This window comes from Dipodomys ordii, unplaced genomic scaffold (genome assembly GCF_000151885.1).
Source record: "Dipodomys ordii isolate 6190 unplaced genomic scaffold, Dord_2.0 Scaffold150, whole genome shotgun sequence".
Lineage (NCBI taxonomy): Eukaryota > Metazoa > Chordata > Mammalia > Rodentia > Heteromyidae > Dipodomys > Dipodomys ordii.
In genome coordinates this window covers 5,701,416-5,714,183 of record NW_012267366.1, presented here as the reverse complement: position 1 = coordinate 5,714,183, position 12,768 = coordinate 5,701,416, and the positions used below count along the sequence as shown (strand labels likewise).

At 42.7% G+C, this 12,768-nt stretch overlaps 1 protein-coding gene across 2 annotated transcripts in view; it reads right to left on the bottom strand.

The window, feature by feature from the left end:
* Nhs (Nance-Horan syndrome (congenital cataracts and dental anomalies)) overlaps positions 1 to 12,248 on the bottom strand; it is a 313,314-nt gene extending 301,066 nt beyond the window's left edge. For both annotated transcript variants that reach the window (XM_013032127.1, XM_013032128.1), the window contains exon 1: positions 11,666 to 12,248. In XM_013032127.1, coding sequence (XP_012887581.1) covers positions 11,666 to 12,248 — 583 coding nt within the window. The remainder of the gene's footprint in view (positions 1 to 11,665) is intronic.
* Between the last annotated feature and the right edge of the window lie 520 nt (positions 12,249 to 12,768).

Sequence of the window (12,768 nt, the reverse complement as noted above, 5' to 3'; positions counted from 1 at the left end):
CAGGCCACTGAAAAGCACAAAAAGTGACTTGGGAAGAAAACAAAGTCCAAGTTAAGAAGTTAAAGGAAGGTGTCACTTCTTGGGGGTTTTGTTTTTATTTTAAACTTTCACTCATGTTCAACAGCCACTAAAAACCCCTGAATTGATAAATCAAGAAAATCACAAACGACTTCAAACGACACAAACTTTTTTAAGCCAGCACTTCAAATAATCTACTCCACTCATTGTATTTCTTCAGGTATACTTGGAAGCAAAACCCCATTGTTCGTTATCACCTTCTACCATATAACCAGCCTTAAGACTTGAAACAAAGGGTTAAAAGTAAGCCACACAAGAGGCAAACTTATGCAATATACTATTTCTTTGTGCGATTGGATTCCTGTTAATTAGCAAAGGCTAACATTTTGCCAGATGAACATTATGTGACATCTGATACCTGAGCAAAGTTCCAGCATCTCTTCTCTCACACCAAAGGCATTTAACTCCAAATGATACTCTTGGAAAATATTCCAGGTTACCCTTCCCAAAATTACTTCTTCATTGCCCGCCCCCACCACCATATAGCCCTAAACTTCAAAACCTCCACCTCTCCTGTTTAGAAAGCCGGCAATTCCATCACTTCTCACATGGAAAGGATTTTTATGGTATTTATTCCTGCCATATAGCTTCCCCCTCAATCTTGATAAAAAACAACTTGCTTTAGAGTGGGGAGAGGGGTTAGCTGAGGTGGTAGTTTTCTGATGGTAAATTAAAAGGGAAAATACAGCTTTAGTTATACTGTTAAAATATAAATACAGGCTTGAAGAATAGAGTCCAGATGCAGGCTGAAAAGAAACATAAATATTGAGATTATATTCTAATGAGCATTATGTCTCACTGGCTGTCATCTGTCCTCAGAGTTGCTAGCTCTTCTTTCTCTTCAATATCTAGTAGTAAAAAAAAAAATCAGGAGAAAGTGATATCTATCACAAATCTACCAGACTTGAAACAATCAGAAATCAGATTGTAAACAATTTTTTCTTCTACCATGGAAGCTTCCATTGGATCAGAAGCTCATCGCGACTTTTACTTTAATGATCAAAATGCCTGGAATAGTGCCTCATGTGTAATGAATGACTCTAGATAATGAATCTAGATAAACCGTCCCATTTTCTCCTGCCTTCTGTGGTTCTTTGTATAACAAAAGTGGTCCTGAAGAAAATAGAATCTTAATTAATGTCTTTGACCATGCAGAGAGATATAGCATTGTTTGATCAGCAATATCCTTTCCATGACCCAGCATTCATGGCTTCAGGCAGAGATTTTAGTTTCCTGGAAACATGAATTCATACCTCCTAGTCTAATCCAATTATGATATCAATATAATAGTAATGATCAGGAACTCCCCCATGCGCCAATAACCTGATACAGTGTATACTGCTTTTTTCTGCATTTCACAATACATGAAGAAAAATAAATATTCAATTATTTGTTCAAAAGTCATAGAGCTGAGATTTGAATCTAACCACATCCTCTTCTGTTTCTTAACAATTAATCTGACATTTCCCAATCTTACTCAGACTGAAGCCTATGAAAACTCCAAAGGCCATGAATCCTCAATCTTCTGAAACAAGGAACAGGAAACAGGAACATTAAAAAGAAAACAAAAGAAAAGAAATACCAACACTCCAATTCTCTGCCTTTTAGAAACCTGGCCCTCTTGAGCCAGTGTAATGGACTCCAGGTCCCAGAATCCAGGACTTCCTGCCATCCAACAATGCAGTTACCCTATGGCCCAAATGACAAAGATTTCCTCCAAATAACATTATGAGCTATTATAGACAAGAAAAAAAAATGATTCCTCTGATGGTTTTAGGTAGTTTTAGGCCACATTAACCTCATTTTCCCTTTTGAGTAGGGTTATTAGACTGAGAGATCAGAGGAAAACTACAGACATACAGTATCTTGATTTCAGCAAATCATTTGGCAGTCACAGGAGAGAAATGAGGTTTGAACAGGAATCCAGGGTGGGGGATGGTGCATCTGTGCCTGCTGCAACAATCCCAAGAAATATTGATGTCACCTTGGAGGGATGTTGCTAGTACTTCCTGCCATGGGTTGAGGTTCCTGAACAGTATTTGTATCAAAGACATGGGTGATGGCATAGAATCATGTTTATGGTGTCTGCAGAAAGTAAAATGCCATGGGCAGTAACTGACACATTAAATCAAGGTTTTTAAACCATCACCACTGATTGGAAATGAAAGAGCAAAGCAAGCACAATTCAGTTTAACAGAGACAATGGGAGAGGTTTAGGAAATTTAAGTTCAAAATAGCAACTGTATACATGGAGTAGAGAAAAAAATTTCCTGTTAGAAACTGTGTGTGGAAGTTAGATCTAAAGTATAAACACACATGAAAGCATATACGGGGCTATATGCATATAGGCACAAACAAACTGACTAAAGGATGACATACTCAGGGAAGGAGTCCAACAAATAACTAGTGAACTGTTCAACAACAACAGCAAAAATACCAGCAAGCTGAAATGTGTTTTTGTCTGGCAAAAACAGCCATTATATTCAATGTACATTATGTAAAAACTACTTAACTTGAAGGCAGAGACGGAATGTTAAAAGATGGAGGAGAACAATGGAAGGGGTGACATGGATCAAAATGCATTGTACTCATAGCCTAACTTGTGGAATTGAAACTCTTTTGTATGACTACCTAAAAATAATGACAATTTTATAAAATTATGACGATAAGCCAGGTGCCAATGGTTTGTGCCTGTAATTCCTAGCTACTCAGGAGGCTGAGATCTGAGAATCCTGGACTAAGCTAGCCTGGTCAGACAAATCTAAGAGATTCTTACTTCTAGGTTACCAGTAAAACAATGGGAAAGAAGGTATGGCTCTACTGGTAATGGGTAAGCCTTAAGCAAAAACAGCCAAGCAAGAGCTAGAGGCCCTTAGTTCAAGCCCTGTAGCAACACACACACACACACACACACACACACACACACACACACACACACACACACTATGACTATAAAAGAGGGAAATTGAGCTGTAAGAGCACCAACAATATTATGCAATGGTTAAAACAAGGACCACCTTGATCCTAATGGGCCACTCATATAAAGAAGAAAAGAATTGGCATTCAAGCTATGTATCTGTGGCAGAGAACAACCAAAGTGGGAGGGAACTGAAAAGTTGGCATTAGGAGGCCTGGGAGAAGGAATGCTGTGGTTTTATTTGGGATTAGTAAAGCTTAGAAGGAACCATGGCAGAAATCTATAGACACTTAAAAGATGACCTGTAAAAGAGACTATAGAGATATTATATAGGACTAAAAGGCTATTATTACAAAAAATTGGTTTCAATGTAGATAAAAGCTGTATGAAAATGAGAATGAGAATGACCCAGAAATAAAAATAGGATGGGATTGGCCATTTCCTATTCCAGGGAGTGGTGGTGGACCAGAAGTTTTATTCCATGAGCACTAAGGTCTTGCCCTACTCTAAGATTCCAAGAGTCTATGACTTTAATTGAATTTATTCTTTTCCTTCTTTTGAGACAAGGTCTCACTATGTAGCCCAGGCCAGTCTCAAACTCATGATCCTACTGCTGAAGCCCTCTAAGCTCTGGGATTACAGGTGTGTACTACCACACCTAATAAATTAACTTGATTCTTAGTTTATTTCATTTTAATGGTCTTCAACAGTTAATGGTTAGGTAATTTTTCAACATATGGATGCCCAAGTCCTCAAAATATTATTTTAGTATATATAAATCTTCTCTTGTTCATAAATGACAAACAAAAATTGTTTGTGACTGTCTTAATCCTTCACAAAGATGATCTAACAGTATCCCTGCCCTTTGAGTTTATAATCCAATGAAAGTGCTCTCCAAAATTTTTCAACAAATCTCAGCCTTAGAATGAGATCTATGCATTCAGAAAGCATCCTTACTTCAGTTTTAAAATTTTCCATCTATTATCGGCATGCAATTCATGGAGAATTCTTGACATCAAATGAATTTTCTAAAATTCTATTAAGTGAAGTAATCCAGGCCCAAAGAATCATAGGTCCCATGGTTTCTCTTATTTGCAATAACTAGTATATGCCTAGGACAAACAGAAAAGGGCAAAAGCTGTGCACATATGACCAGATAAAATGATGTTAAGCGAAATGAACCCCAAGATAGGGACACAAGTGGTTTTTTCTTGCTTGCTATTGCTTTTAACGTATTTATAATGTACTATGTGATTTTTTTGGTTTCTTTCATATATTTTTCCCCCACAGTATAACCCTGCATCTGGTGCCCTGCATCTTATATATACACTTTTTTAATTTGGGGAGGGGAAGGGAAATATCAAAATGCTGAAATAAGAACACAGGTTGACCCATTGTAACAATGAGATGTACAAGACACTATGTTGAAAATACACTTTACAACTTTGGCAAGGGTGGGGGGCAGTTGGGGAGGTGGGGAGAGAAGGGATGGTAGGGGAAAAACAAAGGAGGAGGTAACAATGCTTGATAGGAAATGTACTCATTATCTTACTCATGTAATTGTAACCTCTGTACAGTATTTTACAATAATATGTGTATATATATGTATATGTATATATATATATATATATATATATATATATATATACATATATGTAACAATTTTCTGGAATTTTGGTGACTGACATTTTGTTCCAGGCAAGCACTTCCTATGTTTTTTTTTTATTTTTTATTTTGCGGGGGAAGTTACACTCAAAATCTGTTGCTTGTGATTTTTAGGAAAGTAAAGAAAACTGAACTGTCAAAGCAAAATTCCAACTATGTTTAAAGTTACCATTGAACCAGGTGCCGGTGGCTCACACCTGTAATCCTAGCTACTCAGGTGACTGAGGACTGTGGCTCAAAGCCAGCCTGGGCATAAAAGTCCCTGAGACTCTTATCTCCAATTAACCACCAGAAAACTGGAAGTGGGGCTGTGACTCAAGTGGTAGAGCACTAGCCTTGAGCTGAAGAGCTGCGGGACAGCGCCCAGGCCCAGCATTCAGGCCCCACAACAGACAAAAAAAAAAAAGCTACCATTGATCTTAAAATGTAAAAGTAACATATGAAGTCAGTGAGTCCTCAAGAATTAGAGGATAATGTGAGACAATGGGAGAGGTTTCTTGTATCATAGCAACTTAAAGGTAATGCCTATTAAAGGTACTCTAGAAGCCCCAAGACTTAATACTTTTGTGATGACATTGTACAGCGAAGTCCTCTACATAGCAATAAGAAATCTTCATTGCTACCACCTTGTTATATTCCAGAACCAGTCCTCCAGAATCTTAAGAATTTCCTAAGAAAACCAGCTAAAAATCAAATCTGATACAAGAAGAAAACTCTAGAAAGAAATGTGTTGCTGTGACTGGTTGTGAGGAAATTTGTATCGTCAATTATTAACCTTTGAAAGATGGCTTTCTTCTCAGTTGTTCTGTGATAGGTTTAAAAGCAGCTTTCATTAGAGTAGCCAGACTCTCACAATGCCCCAAAGAAACTCATTCAGCAAAGCCAGGAAGAAAAGAAACAACCACAGTAACTGAAACATCCAAGAAAACACATTGAACAGATTGCAAAAGGTTTTTACAAGAGGTAAGGTGAAGAGATGGGGAGAGAAAACAAGATCATCTTCCCAAAGCAGATTAGAGTTAGCCTATCAAAAGGACCAAGTCACCCAACATGTCTCTTCACAGAAACTTTTGGAATCTATCAGTTTCTGTGTCTGCTGAAAAATGACTAAACTGGACTCTATTAAAACACAGGACTTCTGCTCACCAAATATCACACTAAGTATAAAAAGACAACTCGTAGAGTGAGAGAGAACATTTACAATAACAACAGCTAACACACAATTCATATATATAAATATATATACATAACACATGTATATATAATATATTTTCTATAATTTTAAAGGACACAAACAACCTTAATAAAAACTGAGCAAAGGTACTGTAAGAGTAATTTACAAAAGAGAATGTCCAAATTGTTTTCAAAACTATTAGAAGATGCTCTATTTCACAAGCTATTAGAAAAATACAAGTTTAAAACCACAATGAGATTTTAATACATAGTATCCAGAGTTGCTACAAGGAAAAAGTCAATAGCATTATTGGTGAAGATGTAGAGTAACTAGAACTTTCATATATTTCTGGGAGTACCAACTGGTACCTTCAGTTTAGAAAACTTAGAAGGTACCTACTAAAGCCAACACATTCATCCCCTTTAGTTTAGTAGTTCCACTTCCAGATATATACCAACCAGCTATATATAAACTCATCAAAAGGCATTTAGAGAAAATATTTATGACAATAGCCCTGAAATAGAAATAACCCAAATGTCCAAAATCAGGAGAATAGATCAACAAATTACAGTACATATATACAGTGGAATTTTATTCAAGCAACGTGGAAGACATTTACAAACATAATGTTCAATGAATAGTGTTAGACACTAAAAGTATGTATACAGAGAGAGACTATATTTAGTATATAGAGACACTATATAGATACTATATATATACATATATATACATACACACATATATATGTTTACTTACATATTTATTACATACCGCCCCAAAACATGGAGGTGAAAGTCAGGAGAATGTGTTACCTTTAGGAGAGAAAGCTAGCAACTGGCAGGAGGTTCAAGGGGAGGGAATGCACAGCCATGTTTTATTTCTTGAGCTGGGTGTTGCTACCATGAGTTATTTGCTCTTAGAAAATTAACCAAGATAAATAAACACATAATCTGTGTGCTTTTCTGTAAGAATGTTAACCTTTAATACAAAATTTACTTTAAAACTCAGGAACTAATATAATCAACAGCAACCACAAGGCCAACACCATTAACATGTCTAAGGATGAACAGCTTAGCATTGAAGCCTATGAAGTAATTCCGGACTCTCAGGTGTTAGTGACTGAGAATCTGGACTCACTTCAAGTTTGGGACCATAAATCTCAGAAGGCTCTCAACACAGCCAGATAACCCCACTATACTTCCTTACTGTATGTACGTTACCCCTGAGATGACTTATTAACACCTTCCCTTCTCTCCTCACATTGCCAATACCTTCTCAGCTGATGACCTCATCACATACTTCACAGGAAAAAAAATGTCATTTTTACACAGAAGGAAAAACAGTGCAGCCTATTTCTATCAGCCTCTCCTCCAATATCCACCATCTTCCTCAGGCCCCAAGGATGAAATGGTTCTCATCTTAACCTATCACCTCCTCAAGGACTTTCTTCATGATCTAATTCTCTACCCCAGCAACATCAATTTTCTCTTCTGCATGAAATCCAAACGGGCCTAAAATATCAATACATTTAAAGAATATCGCCCATGATTCTATATTTCTCTTCAGCCACCATTTCTTTTTTTAACTTCTCCACTTCCCTTCAGAGCAAAATTCCTTGTAAGAGTTGTCTCTCATTGCTATGTCATTTTTTGACTATTCTTATTCTTTTGGTTTCTTGCCAGTCCTGGGGCTTGAACTCGGGGCCTGGGCACTGTCCCTATGGTTTTGTCTTTTTTTTCTCCAGGCAATCATTCTACCACTTGAGCCACAGCCCCACTTCTAGCATTTGCTAAATAGTTTATTGGAGATAAGAGTCTCATGGACTTTCCTGCTTGGGCTGGATTTGAACTGTGATCCTCAAATCTCAGCCTCCCGAGTAGCCAGAAATATAGATAGGATCCACCAGTTCCTGGCTCTTGTTCTTTTTTATTTAGCGTTTATTTTCATCCCACTACTGAAATGGCCTGTATCATGGCAACTGATTACAGGTTACAAAACTCAGTGGGTTCCTTTCTTCTCCGTGTTTATTGTACGCTCAGAAGACAACTTCTCCCTGATGTTCTTTATTTTTTTGTAGTGCTGGGGTTCTAACCCAAGGTCTCATACATGTTAAGAAAGTGCTCTGCTATTACAATAACTTTAAGTCCTCCCTGATTCTTTTAAATGCCTCCTTATTCTAGTATAACATATGGTGTTAATGGCCCTTTACATTTTTTTCCCTTTACATTTTTTTAAAAATCTTTTTACTGGGAATGGAACCCACAGCCTTATACATGCCAGACAAGCACTCTACCACTGGGCTACGTGCCCAGTCCTCTCGCTAAGTAACCCAGGTTGGCCTCAAACTCAAGATCCTCCCACCTCTGCCTCCTGAGTACTGGGATTACAGATGTGCACCCACCCAGCTTTTTGGCTGTTCTTTCTCAGCCTTTCTCTTCTATGTGATTTCAAAGCTGACTCCATTAGACCAGTCCTAGCCGCCTCATTTCCTTTGCTATCTGCACTGCCCTTATCTCCAGGGCTTCACATACCATCTCTATCTTTATTTCACACAAAGGCTCCAGCCGCCTCCCAGCTCTCCCATCTACATATCTGATTGCCTGAAGTCCATCAGTCATTTTGACCTTAACTGGGCTGGAATAGAACTAGTCTATTCTCTTCATTATAAAATATCTATTCTTCCACTAGCTATCCATATTTCTGTAAATAGCATCAGCTCCTAGAAATTATTTAAGCATTCAGATCTACTTTTATTTATTTATTTACTCTCATACCTTGTACCTTATCCAATAAGTAAATACTGTCCATTCTATTTCCAAGATGGATTCAGAAATCTAACCAACATGCTCTATCTCTGTAGTTACATCCCTAGTTCTAGTCACTCAGACAAGTTCCACTGTATGACCATTCTACTGGCTTTCATACTTGCCTCCAGAATGACTTTGCTAGAGTCAACATCAGACAGCATCATCCATCCATTCCTGCAAAAAGCCACACACACACACACACACACACACACACACACACACACCAGCAAGTCTCTGCAACAGGAAGCAGCTCTATGAGGATGGAACAGCACCACACAGACTGGTAGGGCATGGTGATTTGAGTAGAAAGGCTGTAGCAGGGGGAGGGGGCACAGATACCTAGATACCCTTAAAGAGAAATAAAAGGGAATGTCTCCCTTGGAAACTCCCACAGGTTTGAGCAGTCCTGAAAAGAGATATAGAATGTACTTGATTCCACTGGTGCCCCAGTCCTGATGTCCTGCACAGACAACCCTTGTAGACATTCTTTCTTGTTCACACCACAGGCTTTTTGCCTCTCTCTCTACCTGGCCCTATGCTCATTCTGGCATCAGGCAGGCAAAAAGTCTAAGAAGCCAGGGAATTCATGATCCAAGTGCTACTTTCCATCAGCAAGGGGTAGAAATTGGGGCAAATACAGTCCAGCTTCTTCATCCCTCAGTGGAAAATGCCTGAGGTATATGAACATAGGGTCCCAAGCTGGACTGAACTCCAACTATGGGCAGTGGTAACCAGCTCACACTAGGTATCCACTTTTCTCCCCCCCCTAGCCTGTCTTAACTTCCCCACTCCCTCCTTGTGCTTCCTGGGATTTCCCCTCTCAAGCTATTTGCACGGAAATCCTTCTCTCACACTCTGCATTCTGGGAAACTCCAACTAAGACATATAATAATATTATGCTCTTGCTCTCAAAGGGAATGTCTTTGAAAGAACAGTGTTGTCCTAAATTGAAATGGATGAGATCCCAATACAAAAAAATGGAGATAACACTTTATAAAATGTTTCAAAGCATTAGGAGATTTAAAGTCTCTCCCCATATACTATATTAGCTCTATTTTTATTTATATATCTATATAAATGTGAATTGGCTCTATACTCACCAACTGTATGTATACACTGATGGTAGACTAATGATTCGCCAACTGTATGCATATACTTATTATCTCAGCTAAACCATTCCTTTATGCTCCCAATAGTAAAAAAAAAAAAAAAAAAAGGACTTGAAAAGTCTGCTAAATTTGCCATCCATAACCGCCCACTGGTGACTCCCAGAGAACATATTCTGCTCTCCCACTGAGTGTCACTTGTGTGAAATCTGTTTAAGGAGAGTTGTGGTGAGAGTACATGCATGAGCATGCAAGCCCCCACACACAGACACACACACACACACACACACACACAGAATGCATGCACCACTCAGCAGTCTGCAGAACTTCCCTCCAGTTCTTTTGGAGTGAACCCCACTATTCCCAGCAACCACACTCCCCAGATACCAGCACTGTTGAAAGTGAAGTGCTTGTCCTTGCTGTGTGGTTTGGAGTAAAAGGAGGCAGGATTAAAGCGCTCATTTCCAGTCTCAAAAGTAAAATACGACTTGGCCTACGGCAGTCCTAATTCTTTCCAGAACTCATCCTGGAATTGCCCTTTAAAACAACCAGTCATTAACCCAACTCCGGGTCTTTTATAGCTGCGAAAACCGATGATCGCGCACATCATTTATTCATTATGCTTATTATTATTGTTATTGGAGAAAAGCTGAAGATTCCTGGTGCGGGGTTCAAAGGGGTTTCCAAGGGAAGCAGGGAAGGGAGGAGGAATGAGGAAGCAGGCAGGACCTCAAGAAGGCTGGGCTTCTTGGTGCGGGACAGAGGTGCATGGAAATCCCCAGGGAAGGATGCTGCCAAAGCTCCTTGGCCCGTGCTCCAAGGCCGCCACGCACAGGCGCAGCTGCAGCAGTAACATAGGGAGCTTCTTACATAAGACAGAGCAGCTGACATCACCTTTGCCTTGAGCATCACAGCCCAGCAACCTGTCCACGGTGGGTCACCCTGGTTGCTAATAAATAATTCTGTCTGCAGCCACATTTGGGGTGATCGTTCACCAGGGGACCCCTCCTGGGTGCCCCTTAGAGAGCGGCAAAGGACAGAATGATTGGTTATGTGGAGCTCTGGGGTTTTGCGAGTGAAATCAAGGGCTACAACAGTGACCAAGTGTCTTCTCATGGGTCTTCCCTCACCTAGCAGGGACTAGTTCCCACCTAAGTCCACACGTGAAAATGCACTGGGACATTGGGACAGAGGGAGAACCTTCTGGCAAATTCTGGGAGGGCAGATGGCACAAAGAGCCATTTACTAAGAACCCCTAGGTTGTTCTAGGCAGAAAAGCTATCCAGTGGTTTTCTCCATCTGTACAAGTTCTAGCGCTTTCCTTTCCTCACCCCTCCCTGCGGCCCCTCAATCCTAGAGGAGCACAAGTGGGTGAAAGGCACAAGTTTTTTGGGGGGGACTCGAGGTAGTTTCTGAGGTTACAGCAAGAGTGAGAGACCCGCGGTGGTGCTGCCGATACCCTAAAAAACATCTACTACTCCTCCAGCCCACAAGCAGGCATGGGATGGGTTACAGGGTCTGGGGCTGTTGGAGATCCCAGGAGTCAGCTGCACCCTACTTTGTCCCCTACAAACTCTTGAAAGGGCGAGTCCGAAAAGTAAATAACAGAACCCCACTGCCTCCTGTTCCCCTATAAATGCTCCCCGTTTCTGGCTTCTCTCAGCCCGAGGATATCTGGGAGTTCAAAGGCTACCCTTTGAACTTTCTGCCTGCTGTATCTGCATCCCTGTATCCATCAGCCCTGCTACTGAGTCCCGGGAGGACCAGGTTGGCTCTCGGGCAGAAGTGGAAAGGGGAGAGTGAGGTGCAAGTTGAAGCAGGCAAGGTGCCACAGGGGCTGGGATTGCAGCGAGTAAGCGAGGGCGCGAGGGTGCGGCACAAGAGCCGAGCACCCAGTAGGCACGGCGCTGGTACTCACGCACTGTCTCCTGCTTGGGGTCCAGGGTGCTGAGGACGCGTTGCACGCCACCCAGCTTGCCCTGCAGCGCCCAGACGCGGCGGTGGGTCAGCTGGATGTCGCTCTCGAGCTCCTGGAAGAGGCTGCACGCGTGCCTGGCCACGTCTGAGAGCTGCCGGAGGACGCGGGCCAGGGCAGCGTTGCTGACTGCGCACAGGTCTAGCATGAGCAACACAGCAGCGGCTGTAGCCGAGGACGCATCGCCAGTGGCGGATCCTGCCTCTGGGACCCCCGCCACGATTTCCTCGCCCACCTCGGGGTCTTCGCTGGGGGGCGGCTGAGCCGGATCTGCCACCGCCGCCGCGGGAGCGGGCAGCGGCATCGGAGGTGGTGGTATCCCGGGAAGCACAGGCGGCGCATGGGGAGGCTCCTCGGCCCCAGGCGCTTCGGCCTCCTCCCGTCGACCAGGCAGTTGCAGGGGCGGCGGCGGTGGTGGCTGCGGTGGTTCGATGCTACCTTCACTTGTGTCCTCATCTGGGCCAGGTGCCGGGCGCCGCTGTCGGCACAGCCACTGCGGCTCCACGATCCGCTTGGCGAAAGGCATCCCGCGCGGCAGCAGCCGGGCCCGCGACTTTCCGTTCTCTTCCAAACGCCCCTGCTGAACCGGGCACCGGGCGCGCCCACCTGAGCAAGGAGAGGGCGGGAGTCTGGCCAAAGCAAGGCGAGATCCACACAGTCCAGAGACACAGAGGGGGCTCCTTGGCTCACCTGGTCTCCTCCTCTTCCCCGCCCTCTTGCTAGCAAATGAATCCCCGCTGGTCCTCCTCTGGGTGGCCGGTTCCCAGGAGAGGATGACAAACGCCGCCCGGCACAAAATCCCGGGATGCGGCTGGGCTGTCCTCACTCGCTTCCAGCGGGGGTCGGCTGGCTCTGCTCCATGGGTCCTGCGCTCACAGTCACTGCTCAGGCCACTGCTGCCGCCGCCCGCCTATATAAATGTGTGTGTGTGTGTGCGTGCGTGTGTGTGTGCGCGCGCGTGTGTGTATGGGTGGGTGGGTGTGAGTGTGTGTGCGCGCGCGCCTCAGTTTGAAAGTACCCCAGCGCAGGCCTCTCCCCGCGCGCCC